The following is an 18342-nucleotide window of genomic DNA, read 5'->3' as shown; positions in this document are numbered from 1 at the left end:
ACAATATTTTTTTTGGCATAAAAAATGCTTTCAGTGGATAACTGTTTTAACTAGCTATTTATTCACATAATTATGAGATATTTCATGTGACCAGTTTGCAGTCAGATGTGTACCAAATGCGAACATCTTAAAAAAATAAATAAATATAAAAATGTTAACTTTTTCACAAACTTTGGGTTTCTCCCTGCAATTATATATAATGTGTGCAATCATAAGCTAAATGGTTGTAAAAGCTTATCTGGGATCACCTTTATTTAAAAAATAGTAGACATGTATGGGTTGCAGTTGTGAAACACAAGTTAAATGGAATGATATGATTTTCATGCCACCAGCAGTTCCTATTTATGGCAAGCCTAATAATTTTATTTAAACATTTTTTGGGGGGAATTGGCAATTTATTGATAACAAGTATTTTTCAACTGTATGATAAATTTCAAAGCAATTTTTTTAAGCAGAAACCAGGTTTTGATGGACATGTCATACAGTGAAAACGTTCCCTTTTTTGTGCAAACGTTGCAGCTTTTTTTTGGGAACAGGCCTTCTTTGCTGTAGGGGGGATAATAACTGGGGAAATGTCTACCAGTTAGTTTTGCTATGTTCTCACACTATTTTCAAATAAAAGGCTTGCAATCACCTCTATTTGAGAATTTAGGTAGGGAAGCATTTTGTCAGATGCACTTTTTAATTTGTACAGATTATACAAATTAAAAAGTGCCATCTAAATCATATACAGCTAGATTACAATTTGTGTATTAATCTTTTAACGCTGAAAATATGTTATTTTCAGAGTTAAAACAGCACTGCAGGTGTACCGCAAGCCTTTTAGCCTGTAAGGCAACGTCAGACCTGCACTCGTAAAAATTACGTTTTTTCATGGGATTCCCAAAGCACTGGTATAAATGAGTTTTGTGGTGAGGCTAAAAAGAGAGAGTTACACTCTAAAACGACAAGATCTGTACCGCCATCTGAAGTCAGTAGTTACGAGTTTTACGCTACAAAGCTGTAACATAAAACTCATAACTAATGTGTTAAAAAGTACACTAACACCCATAAACTACCTATTAACCACTAAACCGAGGCCCTCCCGTATCGCAAACACTATAATACATGTATTAACCCCTAATCTGCCGATCCCGATATCGCCGCCACTAATAAAATTTATTAACCCCTATTCCGCCGCTCCCCGACATCGTTACCACTATACTAAAGTTATTAACCCCTAAACAGCCGCCCTCCCGCATCACAAAAACTATTTAAATATAATTAACCCCTAATCTGCCGTCCGCACACATCGCCCCCACTATACTAAAGTTATTAAGCCCTACACCGCCACCACTATAATAATTGTATAGTTAACCCTTTCATCTAAGTTGTAAGAATAACTTATTCATCAATAACGCTTATGGTATTTGTCAGCGCAGCTACATTTCTCTTTATAACACTCCAGCACATCAAACTGGCAGAATATACCAACACGATACAAACGAATGGGTAATATTTGACTATTCCGATATTACCCTATTCACTGTTATCAATTAATACAAGTAATAGCAAACAAGTTAATCAGTACTTCAGTTTGTAACTGATCGATTCAATAGCAACCGCTAGTAAAATTCCTCAGAGTAAACGTATTAATAACTCCCCTTTCACGCAGTGTCACTGCTCTTGAGACAATTGCACTATACAGCAGCTTCTTATTTCTACAATAACATTGGGCACGCAACCTTTGTTGGGCTTCTGAGAGAGGTTTTAACTTTATATTTTCCTATCTTAATGTGTGTTTAATTTCAACAATAAAAGTTATTTTTTAAATTCCTAAGCTGAAATTGTTCATCTAACCAGTCTAGTTATTCAACTTTGTTGCTTGTTATATGTCAAGAATGTTTGTGTAAACTTACTATGCATTAACCCCTTGAGTGCTACACATGTAGTCTAGTTTCAGGTGTAGGCTTCTCCGCCTCTCTTGTCTCTGGATACTAATTGTATTACTACATAGCACCACTCCATTCCCTGAAATAAGTATTGGAACAAAGTCCAGTTTTTACATTTGGGAAATGTAGGGGTATCTAACTCATATTAGTAGTGCCATTGGTCTTCCTTTTTTATTTATTCCTTAACTTATCACCCAATATCGCTAGCAGTCTCTTAACAAGCCATTAACTTTATTCACACTACTTATTTTTTTTCCTATTATTTAATCAGAAAGAAAAGATATACTAAGGTTGTGGCGGACACTGCAATGGCTAGTCACGGACACCAGTGTCCTTGTACGGTCACCTTGCCTACCCCTGATAATAAACCTATTAACCCCTAAACCAAAAGCCCCCCACAACGAAATATAATAAATTAAACTATAAACCTTTAAACCGAAAGCCCCTCACATCACAATAAACTAATTTAAACTAGTAACCCCTAAACCTAACTCTAACGTAACCCTAACACCCCTAACTTTAACATAATTAAAATATAGCTAAATTGAACTTACAATTATTAACTAAATAAACCTATTAACCCCTAAACCGCCAGCCCCTCACATCGCAACAACCTAAATTAAACTATTAATCCCTAACTAACCCTAACCCTAACACCTCCTAACTTTAACATAAATAAAATATAGCTAAATTAAACTTACAATTATTAACTAAATAATACCTATTTAAAACCAAATACATACTTACCTGTGAAATAAAACCTAAGCTAGCTACAATATAATAGTTATATTGTAGCTAGCTTAGGTTTTATTTTTATTTCACAGGTAAGTTTGTATTTATTTTAACTAGGTAGACTAGTTAGTAAATAATTAACTATTTATTTAATAACTATCTAGTTAAAATAAATACAAAATTACCTGTCAAATAAAACCTAAGCTACCGTACACTAAAACCTAAAATTACAAAAAATAAAAAAAAACTACCATTACAAAAAAATCAAACTAAATTATTCAAAAAAACATTCCTATTCTAATACCCTTTAAAAAAACAAAAAACCCACCCCAAAATAAAAAAGCCTAATTTAAAATAAACTACCAAGGGCCCTTAAAAGGGCCTTTTGTAGGGCATTGCCCTTAGTTAAACAGCTCTTTTGCTACAAAAAACACCCCCTAACAATATACAAACCCCCGCCCCTCCAAACTACCAAGGGCCCTTAAAAGATAATAGCTCTTTTCCTACAAAAGAAAAACACACCCCCTAAAAATACATTTCACAAAATAACAAACAAATTATCCAAAATAATAAAAATTATTCATATTCTAATACCCATTAAAAAAACACCCCAAAATAAAAAAAAACCTAATCTAGAATAAGCTACTAATGGCCCTTAAAAGGGTCTTTTGTAGGGCATTGCCCTTAGTTAAACAGCTCTTTTACCTGAAAAAAAAATACAAAGTTCCACTAACATTACAAACCCCCACCCCAACCCACAAAATAAAAAAACTTTCTAATAACCTAAGCTACCCATTGCCCTGAAAAGGACATTTGGATGGGCATTGCCCTAAAAATGGCATTTAGCTCTTTTACTGCCCAAACCCTAATCTAAAAATAAAACCCACCCAAATAACCCTTAAAAGAAAACTAACCCCAAGACGATCCACTTACAGTTTTTTAAATCCGGCTTGAACGATCTTCATTCCAGCAGAGAAGTCTTCATCCAGACGGCCTCTTCAACCTTCATCCAGACGGCATCTTCTATCTTGATCCCAGCGGCGTGGAGCGGGTCCATCCTGAAGACATCCGGCGCGGAGCATCCTCTTCAAATGGTCGCCGCCATACACTGAAACTTCAATGCAAGGTACGCGATCCAAGATGGCGTCCCTTTCATTCCTATTAGCTGAAAAATTTGAATCAGCCAATAGGAATTAGAGCTGCTTAAATCCTATTGGCTGTTCAAATCAGATTAAGGGTGTTTAGATGTGGGGTTTATGTTAGGGTGTTCGGTTTAAACAGTATTTTCCCCATAGACATCAATGGGGCTGTGTTACGGAGCTTTTCTTTCTGCGATCGCAGGTGTTTTTTCTGATTATAAGAAAAGTGAGTTTATATTAAATGTTTCTTACACTTATAGAGCTCTTATAAATGTGTGTGTGTATGTGTATATATATATATATATATATATATATATATTTATATTGAGGGTGAACAAAGTGTTTATATTATATAATTTTTGACAGTTTCTAAACCACTTTCATAAGTCTAAATCCACCTTCTAAGATTTTACTTGCTATATCTTTTTATAACACTTTACCTTGAAAGTTCTGATTATGTCCATCCTTAATTATATGAATATAAATATATAATCATCAAACTCCAAAATATATTTCAAGTTATTTATTCCACTAAATAGTTTTCTTATACAATTTAAAAACACATATTCCGGGGCGTGGCTCGGCAGTGGCCATAGAAGGTCGCAATATCTGTGGCTCCTAAAGTGATCTGCTTAATCCGCCGATTCAAGTAGCGGTTCTGCAATATCAACTGACATCCTTTTATATTTGGCAAGACAGAGAAGAGCTGTAACGAACCATACAACATTTGCAGAATTTATGACCTGTAGGACCCAGATCTGGTCCGTTGAGATCTTTGGCAGCAGCCTTCGAACACGATTTCAACTCCCCCCCCCCGCCCCCCTGTGCATCAGGGTATAACAGTCTTTTATAGACTGCATACTACTCTAAAGAAGGAAACCTTCATATCGGACATACTGACTACTGACAATTGTGTTTGAAGGGGAGTTATACCAGTAACATTGCGAAATGGAGGCTCTAAACAGGTGGGAAGACAAGATGGTGCAAGAGCTCATTACCGTTCTGGAATTCCGTAACGAGGGTCCCCCACACTCAGCACCTCTCATCAGAGGGAGATCTCGCCCAGCCGACCGGCATGGAGTAGGCTGATTGACACTTAAAGTTCGTCTCATTATTGGTACAGATGAGCTTGAGAATTCAGGGTGAATTTCTGTTACCGCTATATGAGGACAATGTGAGAACCAGTTCATGTTCTATATATGATGACTTTTAGTCGTAGTTATGAATGGCAGCTACAGATGGCTCAAACTGTTCCTACTAAGTACCTTATTCATATACACTATTTGTATTTATTGGTCTTAGGTTTTTTCTTGTTAGAATGTTATATATTTCACATTTTTTTTTTTTCACCTAGCTAAACTGTCCTTGGGTCATATTCATGTTGTAATTTATTTTTTGTTTGACCCAAATTATTTGTAGTCTAATCTATAGATATTGCTATGTTCTATTACTATGTTCCTCAGGGGATGCTAGCCTACTTCATGAAGCCTCTTCTACGCATTGTTAGATGATGTGTGATAGAATGATTCACTAGGAGGAGCTTGTAATTCCTAGCCTTTATGTATTTTCAGTAAAATTGGAATTGATAATTTTGCTATATTTTGTCAAGTATACTAATATATATTTATAGTGTTAGTTGCTCACTACACCCTTTTTATAGGTTGAGTATCTCCACATAAATAGGATTAGATGGGTCTAAACATTATAAAGTTAACTGACAAGGGACAATATAGGTAATAATTTAGCTTAATATACAGCCACTTGACATGACCAATAATAGTATACTCGTGAGTGGATCCCCACCATCTCATTTAAATCCCTTACCTGGGTCCAGTGATATAAAGTACACCATAGTGCCCTGTTTAAGCTTTGAAATATCTTGAAACTACAAAAAAGTCAGTCTAAGTTTAACCAGGGCCGGATTTACATCTCAGGTGCCTGTAGGCACAAAAACCTGAAGCGCCCCCCTACTCCCCCCCCAAAAAAAAGTGGAAAAAAATGAGGACTTTTTTTTTATTATTAGTTAGGACAACTAAAAATAAATATTAGATGTAAAATTACATTTTCCCTTTTATGGAGATACACAAATACACACACCAATTGCAATATTGGTTGTAATGGAAGCTACACCAAAAATCAATATTCACTTGACTCAAATGGCCATACAATTTCTATTATGTATAACAAAAACAAATCATGTTAAACTTTTAATGCAAAATATTCTAAAGAAAACCCTATTTAAAGGGACATAAAATTTGACAGTTTGCTAGAGCATTTTAATATTGCACTAGTGCTTGCACAGAAGTGTGTTAGCCTCTTGCAAAAGAGTTAAACACATAGTCAATGTCAGTTCTGAGACAGCAGCTAGTCCCACATAACCTCCACACCTCCAAGGCCTTTATAGAACAAAAACATTCATCCTGAAGCAGAATTTAACCCCCTGGCTATAAAAATACCCTACAGCACATAACAAGTGAATACACTGCAACCCTCTCTGGTAGCCAAGGAGTTAAAGTGCTCTGCTTGTTATGTTGTCATTCTAGGCAGCATTAGAAGCCTTGTACAGTCCTAACCTGTTGTTTTGAAGCTTTCATTCCTCAACAAAAAGTGTCTGCACCACATCAGCATGGAGCTTGGCTGTGTGAGGCAACAGAAGTACATAAAATAAAAGTGAAACTAAACATGCCTGGCGAAAATGAGAGGGGTTTAGTTTTAATTTTTGCCCCTCTCACCTTCATGGTTCCCTCAACTGCTGTAACATATTCCCAATAAATACTCGACTCTGTATGCACCTGGCAGCAAAATTCTTACTAAAATTAATGCCCTCACAAAATTTTTTTTTTTTTTTTTTTTTTTTATTACTGACAGGCAGGCGTCCCTCACTGCAAGGCGCCTGTAGGCACATGCCTAATGGGAAATCCGGCCCTGAGTTTAACCCTAAGTTTAACATAGAATATACATGGAGTATGACATTCTGCCTCATCTTAGGCTTCTGACTTTTGAGTATAGGAAGTATAGGTACTTAAGGGGTCATTCAAACTGTTCCTTTTTCAATGGCGTGCTGTCTGCGGCCGGGATAGCACACCAAAATTTTATGTGGAGGACTCCTACTGTTACTACTAGTCTGCACATAGGTTAGTGTACTTTATTGAATTCTTATTCTCCTCATTGTCCCTAAAATAGTTGGTACACACTTGGATGATGGGAAGTCACTTACTCTATTATATTGGTATTGATAATTACCTATCTGTTGACCCTAGATTGCTACATATAATTACATCTTTAGTATATCTTCTTCACATTTCTCAGTACCCAGTGATAAAGTTTGGTGTTAGCCCTCCCCCGAAGGGGTTTCTTAAAATACTTGTTTTTTTTTTTTTTTTTTTTGACATAACATTTTTTTAATGCAAGATATTTTTACCATGCCCTATCTTGTGGAACCCTATGATGTTTGTAGGCGTAACAATGTTTTACTTTAATCCCTCCCCCAAAGGCATTCCCTAAAACACTAGAAATGATGGTTTCCTTCTCAATTTAATTTTCAACTTATAAAAGCTTCCTCACTTCCCCTCTCTAATTTTCTTGAATAGCAAGTGGCCCAAGAGTGGCCGATACAGTGTAAATGAGGGGACACTTTTCTCTACTTAGTCTTATTTTGCATAACTACAGTCCTGTGGGTCCAAAAGTGGCCCTCACAGATATTTCTATTGTTCCCCTACATGCCCCCAAATATCTTTTCTTTCTATAGTTTTAGCAGTCCAAGAGAGGCCGCTAGAATTTAGCTGGGGTAATTTGTGTTAGATTATATATAATTATGAGGGGAACTTCTCTATACAATTATAAAATAAAAAATGGGGCTAAGCTATCTAGCAACTGTTATATTTGTTTATAGTCTAATCTTTGTGCCTTGTCACTTGAGTGTTATGATTGTGGTGCACTTACTTTTGTATATAGTACATAGTGACCATGATATTTTGTATTCATTTTTATTTCTTGACTATGGTTGTCATTCAGTTTTCGAAGCAAATGATGATTTTCATTGTATTTTTTTTTATGCCTCAATAAAAATATATTAAAAAAAAACAAACAAAAAAAAACAACAACACATATTCTTCCTTGAAAACTAAATAATAAAACTATAAAAGACTAAAAATGACACTGGTGTCCAATTAATACATCTTAATGAAAAAATACATAATGTATTATATATCTTTCCTATGCATACAACTGCTTAAAAAAATCTTATGTGTTTATTGTAAAAAAGCTGAACTTATATCTTCAGCTCAATTACATGGCTCTTGTTTTGAGATTTTATTACATTATGACAATATTTCTATGAGTACAAATGCTTCCACTGTTTTTCTCTCTCAGTCTAATGCAGAAGGCGTTCCTGCAGCAATTAAAGCTTTTATTGCTGCAGCCATAGAGAAGGCTATGACTGCTATACCGCCTTAAAATAAATGTAAAAGGGCAGCACAATTTTAACCAAAATCTAGTGAATTTTGTACTGACCAACAGCATACTGACATATTTTCTACTGATGGAAATTCCTCTGATTCAGAGGATCTTCCATCAGAGACAGAAAATAACTCTCCTTTAAAAAGAGAGTGAATATGTTCAATTTTGAATAAAAAAGAAGTTTTATTCACTTTAGGAAATGAGGAATCTAATGCTTCTGATGATAAACCTTGTAGTCCTTTAAATTCTGTATTTAAAACTTCTGTTACTATTCCTGAGGTTTTTCCTATTCCAGATGCTATCGCTAATGTGATTACTAAAGAATGGTCTAAACCTGGTACTACTTTTAACCCTTCTTCTAGGTTTAAAAAATTGTATCCCTTACCTATTGCTAATTTTGGAACTTTGGGAAACAGTCCCTAAATTTGATGGGGCTATTTCCACTCTTGCCAAACGGACTACTATTCCGTAAGAAGACAGCACTTCTTTCAAAGACCCTTTAGATAGAAAGCTTGAATTTTATCTCAGAACGGCATACTTGCATACTAACTATATTCTTAGACCAGCTATATCTATTGCTGATGTTGCTGCTGCATCTACCTTTTAGTTGTCCAGCCTCGCTCAGCAGTTGAATTCAGACCCTGAATGATCTAACAATCTCATTTTACTTCAACATGCAAATCATTTTATTTGTGATGCAATATTTGATGCCTTGAAAATCAACATTAAATCTATGTCTTTAGCCATTCTTACTAGAAGAGCTTTAAGGCCTAAATCTATGAATGCTGATATAGTATCTAAAACAAGATTACTATCTCTTTCTTTTCAAGGAAAGAACCTTTTTGGTTTATGATTGGACTCCATTATTTCCACAGTTACTGCGGGGTAAAGGAGTTTTTCTCCCCCAAGACAAGAAATCTAAGGGACAATTTGAAGCTACTAATCCTTTTTTGTCCATTTCGTCAGAATAGAGAACAAAAAACTGCTCCCTCCATTAAAGCCTTTGGCTCTAACTAGAGACCCTCTCTGAATTTGTAATGCTCGTGGGATATTCCACTATCAGACTGAACTTCTCCAGTAGTCTTCTTATCCTGGCGTCAAGCTGGAATGATAGGGAATATCCCAGAGCAGAGGTAAACAGTACTCACACTATGCAGGGTAGTCTTTGGCGGCAGCAGGTAGGAATCAGTGGTTAGGCAGTTCAAGGGTAAACCACTTGAAGGACTGAAACAAACAGGATAGTTTCTGACGGCAATAGGTAGGGAATCCAGCAGTAAGGCAGTTCAAGGGTAAATCAATAGAATGGTAAGGCAGGCAGAGTTTGGCAACAGAATGGCAATCCAATATTTTAGGGTTAAGGCAAGCAGAGTACTCAAAAAGGCTGAGTTCATCAATTGTAAAGCAATCCAGCAATTCAGGGGTTAAGGCAAGCATCGTAGTCAAACAGGCAGAGTCCATCAACCGTTAAGCAGTCCAGCAATTCAGGGGTTAAGGCAGGCAGCGTAGTCAAACAGGCACAGTTCATCAACAGTTAAGCAACCCAGCAATGCAGTGTTAAAGGCAAGCAGTATAGTCAAACAGGCAGAGTTCATCAACAGTTAAGCAATTCAGGGTTTAAGGCAAGTAGAGTAGTCAAACAGGAAAGTTTAGCAACAGTGAATCAATACAGCAATTCAGCATAAGAAATAAAGCACCCAGGAGCACAAGAAGAAACACATATACTTGGGCACAGGTTAGAGAGACTGAGGCCTTTACATAGGGAAGACATGGCGGGCGGTGATGATGTCATCACCGTGATGCAGTTACACTGCTGTATCCCTAGCAACAGGGGGAGTGCCTGTGTCCATGGCAACGGCCACAGCAGAGCAGAGAGCAGCGTGACAGAATTGGAATAAAACCAAACAATATAAGAAACCGAATCCGGCCCCTAAGCCAGCATGAAGGTGCAGCCCCCACAATACAGTTCTTCTGGTCCGGGGCAGGCTAAAGCACTTTCAAGAATCTTGGTCAGACTCTGTCCAAAATCTGTGGATTCAGAATATAATTTCTCAAGGGTATTGAATTGGATTCAGAATAAAACCTTCTATGGGAAGATTCTTTCTCAACCATATCCCAAGTCAACCAATAAAGGCCCAAGCATTTCTGAAATGTGTTTCAGATCTAGAACTTTTCGGGATAATTGTCCCAGTTCCTCTACAGGAGCAGGGGTTGGGTTTTTATTCAAACCTTTTCATTGTTCCAAAGAAGGAAATTTTCATTGTTCCAAAGAAGGAAAATTATTTCAGAACAATTTTGGATCTGAAAATTTAAATAGATTTGTAAGAGTCCCAACTTTCAACATGGTGACTGTAAGGACTATTCTGCCTTTTGTTCAGCAAGGTCACTATATGTCCACAATAGACTTACATTACAGGATGATTATCTTCACATCCCTATCCACCCAGATCATTATCGATTTCTGAGATTCTCTTTTCAAGACAAGCATTACCACTTAGTCGCTCTTCCTTTTGGCCTGGCAACAGCACCGAGAATATTCTCAAATGTTCTCAGTGCCCTTCTATCTGTAATCAGAGAGCAGGGTATTATGGCATTTCCTTATTTGGACAATATCTTGATACTAGCTAAATCTTTTCATTTAGCAGAATCTCTCACACGAAACAACTATTGTCGTTCTTTCAAAGACATGGTTGGAGGATCAATTTACCAAAGAGCTTCTTGATTCCTTAGACAAAGATCACCTTTTTAGGTTTCCAGATAGTCAGTGTCCATGACTCTATCCCTAACAGAAAGGAGACAATTGAAATTGGTTTCAGCTTGTTCAAACTTTCAGTCTCTTTCATTACTTTTAGTGGCTATGTGCATGGAAGTTTTAGATCTCATGATTGCAGCATCGGAAGCGATCCCCTTTGTTCATTTTCATATGAGACCTCTCCAGGTTTGCATGTTGCGCCAATGGTGCAAGGATTATACTCAGATATCACAACTGATAATCTTAAATCCCAAAACACAACTTTCTTTGACTTGGTGGTTAAACCACTTTATTCTTCAAGGGGCCTTTGCTTGCCCTACCTTGTTTGTGATCACCACAGATGCAAGTCTTACAACTTGGGGAGCTGTCTGGGGGTCTCTGACAGCACAAGGAGTTTGGAATCCTCAAGATTTGAGGTTACCGATCAATATCTTGGAACTCTGTGATCTCTTCAGAGCCCTTCAGGCATGGCCTCTGTGACAGAGAGAACCTTACATTACTTATGTTTTCAAACAGACAATATCTCAACAGTAGCATATGTCAAGCATCAAGGGGAAATCACAGCTCTCTAGCTATGAAGGAAGTCTCTCGGATACTTTCTTGGCAGAATCCAATTCATGTCTAATCACAGCGATTCACATCCTAGGAGTAGACAACTGGGAAGCAGATTATCGCACCCGGCATCATTCTTTACATCCGGGGCAATGGTCTCTCCACCCAGATATATTCCATTCTATAGTTCTAATATGGGTCCTTCTGGAAATAGATCAGATGGCCTCCTACAAGAAACCTCCCAAGTACCTCTCCCGGTCCAGGGATCCTCAGGCAGAAATGCTGGACTCACTAGCAGTTCCCTGGTCTTAGCAGCCTGCTTACATTTTTCCTACTCTGGTCCTACTTCCCAGAGTAATCTCAAATATTTAAATGGAACAATCTTGTGTGTTTCTGATAACACCAGCATTGCCACACATGATTTGGTATGCAGACCTTGTCCAGATGTCCAGTTGCCCGCCTTGGTCTTTACATCTAAGACCAGACCTCCTGTGTCAAGGTCCGTTCTTCCATCCAGATCTCTAAACTTAATGGCATATAAATTGAACGTTTAATCCCTAGTCATTGAGTTTTCTCTGACTCTGATCAACACTATGATTCAGACCCACAAACCTGTTTCTAGGAAAATCTACCACAAAGTTTGGAAAACATATATTTCATGGTGTTCTCTCTGTTTTGTTTCACAGAAAGATTGATAATCTTTCTGATATACATTGCTTTGTTCAGGCTTTAATTTGACTTAAACCTATCGTAAAACTGATTTATCCTCCCTGAAGTCTTTATATGGTATTAAAGATATAGCAGGCTCCTCCTTTTGAGCCTATGCATTCTTTGGACATTAAACTACTTTATGTTCTAATCCTAAGAATGCAACTGAAACATCTTTACATTCTTTGGATGTTGTTAGAGCTTTGACATACTATGTAGATTCTCTCTCTTTCTCTCTTTCTCTCTTTCTCTCTCTCTCTCTCTCTCTCTCTCTCTCTCTCTCTCTCTCTCTCTCTCTCTCTCTCTCTCTCTCTCTCTCTCTCTCTCTCTCTCTCTCTCTCTCTCTCTCTCTCTCTATCTCTCTCTCTCTCTCTCTCTCTCTCTCTATTTCTCTCTCTCTCTCTCTATTTCTCTCTCTCTCTCTCTTTCTCTTTCTCTTTCTCTCTCTCTCTCTCTCTCTTTCTCTCTTCTTCTCCTCTTCTTCTCCTCTTCTCTCTTCTTCTCCTCTTCTTCTCTCTTCTTCTCTCTCTCTCTCTCTCTCTCTCTCTCTCTCTCTCTCTCTCTCTCTCTCTCTCTCTCTCTCTCTCTCTCTCTCTCTCTCTCCTTAATAACAATTTACTCAATAAAAAGAAAACGTCTGTTCTGTGATGTTTACATGGTTAAAATGTATGCTGAGATTGACATGCGTACTAGGTGCAGCAGTTCCAGATATGGGCACTTCGAGTATCTTGTAATGCCATTTGGGCTTTGCAATGCCCCTGCCACGTTCCAGTGTTTTATCAACGACGTCTTCAGAGACCTTCTTGACACTTTCCTGGTCGTTTATCTAGACGATATCTTAATATTTTCTAGAACACTAGCTAAACATGAGAATCATGTGAAAATTGTCCTACAGCGTCTTCGACTTCACAAATTATATGCTAAACTTGAGAAAAGCATGTTTGAGGTCTCATCCATTACATTTCTTGGGTATGTTCTTTCACCTGGACAAGTGGCGATGGACCCAAAGAAGATTAAGGCTATTCTCAAGTGTCCTGTACCACAAAACAAATGTATGGTTCAACAATTCATTGGCTTCGCCAATTTCTATTGGAGATTTATCAGGAACTTCTCCTCTATCTGTGCGCCTATTACTGCACTCACCAAGAATCACACTACCTTTTGATTGGAATACTGCCACTCAAAAGGCCTTTCTTCAGCTTAAATCCCTTTTTACTGAAGCTCCAATTCTGGCACAACCAAATACTTCATCTCCATTCTACCTTGAAACAGATGCCTCCGAAGTAGCCATTGGTGCGGCATGGTCACAACGCTATCATGGTCATAGTTGACCATTTTACGAAGATTGCGCATTTTATTTCTGTGGCTGGATTGCCTACTGCTCAGCGTACTGCCAAGCTTTTCATTCAGCATATATTTCGTCTTCATGGGTTCCCAACATCTATAGTCTCGGAGAATCTCAGTTTATCTCTCGCTTCTGGATTCACTTTTGTCGCAGTCTACATATCACCCGTAATCTATCCTCCGCTTATAATCCTCAGATGAACGGGCAGACTGTACGGACCAATCCTCCTATCTACAGGATAACTGGGTAGATCATCTCCCACTTGCTGTATACGCATACAATAATCAAAAACACTCATCTACGGGCTGGAGCCCTTTCTATGCAAATTATAGGTACCATTTTCCATCCATTCCTGACCATCCTTCTCTTATTCCTGTGCCTGATGTTTCCCACTGATTACGCAACCTCAGAGCCATGCTTCGCAGCCTTCATCACCAACTCACCACAGTCCAACAGCAACAAAAGATTCAGGCAGATCGCAAGTGTAAACCTCTTCCTATATACAAAATAGGTGACAAGGTTCGGTTGGCTACCAGACATCTTTGTTTGACCTGTCCTACCAAGAAATTTGGACCTTGTTTTATTGGTCCTTTTTCCATTGACAAGATAATCAATGATGTCGCTGTCAATTTGAAACTTCCCGACTCTTATAGAATACATCCGGTGTTTCATGTGTCTCTGGTGAAACCCTTTTCTGCTAATCCTTTCCCAGGTCGGGTGGCAGCTCCTCCTCCTCCTATTCTGGTAAACAACGATGATGAGTATGAAGTCCAAGACATCCTAGACTCTCATAGGAGACAAGGTCGTCTAGAATATCTTGGCCACTGGAAAGGATATTGTCACGAGGAGCGATCCTGGGAACCCATGGGCAATCTCCATGCTGCAGCCAAGGTGCATGCCTTCCATTGGATACATCCCGACAGACCTTCCCAGGTTCACGTCCGGAGGCCGCTCCTTGGTGGGGGGCTCTGTCATGGAACCAGGGGTACCAGGAATGCCTCTTTACCTGTTCACAGGTGGGTAAGGCAGAGGGCGCTGTTGCAGGTTTCTCCTCGGTAGTGATTGTGCCTAGTGTTTTGTCTGCGCCTGTTTGTTCACGCTCATGTGCACGCGGGTACGCTTTGGGGTGCGCATGTGCGCGGTTGGCGTCATGGGTGATTTCCATCTGCTAGGGGAATCTTTGTGACACGCCTCTCTCTGCCTTCTCATTGGGTACTAGGTATCTGATGCTATACCTAGAACCCAATGTGGGATACGGGGGGCATTCCTGGGCCCTGTTAGGTTTAAATTCCGGTCTGAGCCCTGGATTTTTGCTGAGTTATTTTACCAATTTATCTGCATAACTAAGCATTGTATTTTCTCTCTTCTTATTCCCTTCCTTTGATCTTGGATTTCCTGGTTTTGACCCCTGGCCTGACTTCCGCTTACGATACTTGCTGCCTGGACTGACTTATATTACCCTGACTATGGAGGGATAGCAAATGAGAGGGGGGAGAGAGAGAATGGAGAGGGGGGGGAGAAAGAGCAAAAGAGAGGGGGAGAGAGAGCAAAAGGGGTGGTGAAAGAATACACCTGGATGGATTCTTTTACCACCCTGCTTTTTTCGGAATCCACCTGGATGCAGCATAAGCTGCATCCAGGTGGATTCCAAAAATGGCAGAGTGGTGAAAGAATCCACCTTTCGCTGCATCCAGGTAGATTCTTTCACCACCCTACCATTTTCGGAATCCACCTGGGTGGCAGGGTAGTGAAAGAATCCACCTGGATGAAGCGTAATCTGCATTCAGGTGGATTCTTTCACCACCCTGCCATTTTCAGAATCCCCCTGGATGCAGCGTAAGCTGCATCCAGGTGGATTCCGAAAAGGGCAGGGTGGTTCCGTCACCACAATAGACTGCCCTTCCGAAAATGGCAGGGTGATTCGGTGTTTCCGTCATCACAATAGACTGCCATCTGGGCAGGCTTTCCCACTAGTTTCTTTATAAATGTATTGTATTTTTAAACATAATGATTAAAAAACTATTAATATGGCATTATATTTCAGTTAAACATATAAACATATCTTTACAAATTGCAATGCTATGTTAATTTTTTTTGCTATGATTTTTAGTTGAACAGATACTTAAAGGGACATTATACACTAATTTTTTCTTTGCATAAATGTTTTGCAGATGATCTATTTACATAGCCCATTAAGTTTTTTTTTTTTTTTTAAATGTATAGTTTTGCTTATTTTTAAATAACATTGCTCTGATTTTCAGACTCCTAACGAAGCCCCAAAGTTTTAAGAGAATACCGTCAGATACCTACTCCAGCTTGCTCCTGTTTGTTTAAAGGGTCTTTTCATATGCAAAAGAAAGGGGAGGGGGGAGTATCTTATTTCCCACTTGCAGTGGGCTTTCCAGCTACCTTTTCAACAGAGCTAAACTGAGAGCTTCTAAGTAAGTTTTTAAACAGTTTAATACTGGATTTTTATATCAGTATCTGTGCATCTTATTTTTTATAGTAGTGTATTACATGCAATTATATGAAAATTTGTTTATACTGTCCCTTTAACAATATGACAAATATTGATTTACCAAAATCTTTTTATTTTGCAGATATTTCCATTGCCCCTGCTCTATATTGGTAATCATTTAACTGGACTATCAAGTACCCAGCTGCTAAGGTAAATAAAATTATGCTCTTGCAATGAAAATAAAATACCAACCTTACATAGTGATAGCAAGTTCTTGGGGAGACCAGTAATAAATAAATTTGGCAAAAGCCTAAGGTCAGCCTAAGATAGGAATGGTAGTAAGGAATCCAGCATGATAAATAGGAGGAGGCTTGGTTCTGACACAAACAAAACATTGGCAATTTTCAGTAAATCTTTATAAAATGGATAGTATAGCATAATCTACAATGTCCAGCAAGGGTAACACACATAATTGTTCCAGGACTTCTTTTTAAATTGGGTGGGAAAAAATAGTTTATTTGTTGTAAAAGACATTCTGTAAATGTAAAGAATGTTTGAGGCCATAGCTCCTCATAAGATATAACTCTAATATGAACTTTCAAAGGCGTCAGAGTAAGAATTATTTTATTAAAGGAAGTAGTGGCCTCATAATCATATGTAATAATGCATCAGCATCACTATTTGTGGGTGCTAGTATGTACATTGTATAGAAATGGAAGCATTGAAGAATATTACCCAGTGTGTTTCCTGAAGTCATTTTTGTGACAGACCATAAATAGTTTAATGGTCTTGTAACCATTATTGGTTCTGCAGTTCCTTCAAGAATCGGCCTCGATTTTTATTTTCCAGATTTTAGTTAAAAGATCTTGATCATCTAGATTATAATTAACCTCTGCTTTAGAATGCCTATTTTAAGAGTAAGCCGCTGGGTGTAGAAGCTACTTATGATTCTAGAGATAACAAATGCTAGCTTTTAACGTTAGTTACATGTGTCCACTTTTATTTTATGAGGGCCCAGGATAAAAAAAAGTAGATCAAAGTAGATAAAAATATAAAAGTAGAGGGGAAGAGACTGCTTTGTAATGCTCATAAACACTAAATCTCCCTTGATCTGAATTGTATTCCGTCAAAATAATTTTCTAAAACCCCTTGTTAAAGATTTTAGGGACTTTTATTATTATTATTATTATTATTTTTTATGTATTCTTTTTTAAATGTGGAACACTTCACAAACTTTGGTATCACGCTTGTGCAGGCGCAGCGCTAATCTTCTCTGTATTGTTCCCATTTTAGTATATGTGCTGCTGAAGTAAGCGCAGGGACTTTATTTATTTAGAATGGTCCATTTGAATCCCTGAAAAGGATAGAAGGCAGACCACAGTGTACATTTTGACAGTGCATTCCTCTAACTTTTACAGCTGAAGGGCTTGAATGTCAAAAATGCTCTTGATAGTCATGAGCAAACATTCAGGATTGATTTTTTTAACAAATGATGAATTCAAAAATTTCGCCCATGCCAAGTTATTAAAGCTTCTCTAGGGTGGTAGAGTAGACTAATGTTGTTTTAAGTTGACCACCAGGACCTTTTTCAACACAATCTGCAGTGTCTGCAATGAGTACAAAAGCTCCCTCATGTGTATGGACCTGATTGCAGGCTTAGCAACTAATTATTAGGTCAGCAGATCTAAAGCTTTTTTCTTGAGAGGTTTCTTTTCTATATTATTAGCTGCTTCATATTTTATTAACACATTTGCAAGAGTATTTCATATATTTTACCTAGAGAAGGTTGACTAATCATGAATAATCTCCAATGAAACAATGCTTTCCATATCTTATATTATCATAAAAACATATAAACAAGATACACAAGGATACCAAGATGCCAAGCTATTATCTATAAGAGGCGCCAAATGGTGTAATTAGAGTGTAATATACAGTATCAATATGAGCAGTAATATGATATTCTCTAATCTTAATACATGGTAATACCCAATTTGTCCAGTACACCATATTGTGTATAATAATATCTATAAAGTGTACAGGGCAAATGCAAGATAATAATATATATGGCAGATGTTCGTATGTCACAATATATACACAACCATTACCATATATGCAGCATGAACATATGAATGAAACAAGGTCTAGATATTAGACAATATTAAGGACTATAGTCCAAAAAATATGTAGGGAGGTCAGGAGTGGAGTCCTTAAGTGAAACTAAATCCAATGACAAGGGGATTCCACAACTTCAGGCAGGTCTAGAATAC

General features: G+C 37.8%; 1 protein-coding gene and 1 non-coding gene across 2 annotated transcripts in view; one reads left to right on the top strand and one right to left on the bottom strand.

Annotated features, from left to right (window-relative positions):
* Positions 1–18342, top strand: part of LOC128644549 (UDP-N-acetylglucosamine/UDP-glucose/GDP-mannose transporter-like) — a 122769-nt gene that overhangs the window by 31427 nt on the left and 73000 nt on the right. The window contains exon 4 of the mRNA XM_053697125.1: positions 16215–16282. Within this exon, the coding sequence (XP_053553100.1) occupies positions 16215–16282 (68 nt within the window). The remainder of the gene's footprint in view (positions 1–16214; positions 16283–18342) is intronic.
* LOC128644550 (U6 spliceosomal RNA) lies at positions 17283–17389 on the bottom strand. The gene has a single exon (XR_008399994.1). It is a non-coding gene; the product is annotated as a U6 spliceosomal RNA (small nuclear RNA).

Source organism: Bombina bombina, unplaced genomic scaffold, assembly GCF_027579735.1.
Source record: "Bombina bombina isolate aBomBom1 unplaced genomic scaffold, aBomBom1.pri scaffold_625, whole genome shotgun sequence".
NCBI classification, from domain to species: domain Eukaryota; kingdom Metazoa; phylum Chordata; class Amphibia; order Anura; family Bombinatoridae; genus Bombina; species Bombina bombina.
The sequence above is the reverse complement of the archived record's forward strand: the minus strand, read 5'-3'. Positions and strand labels throughout refer to the sequence as shown.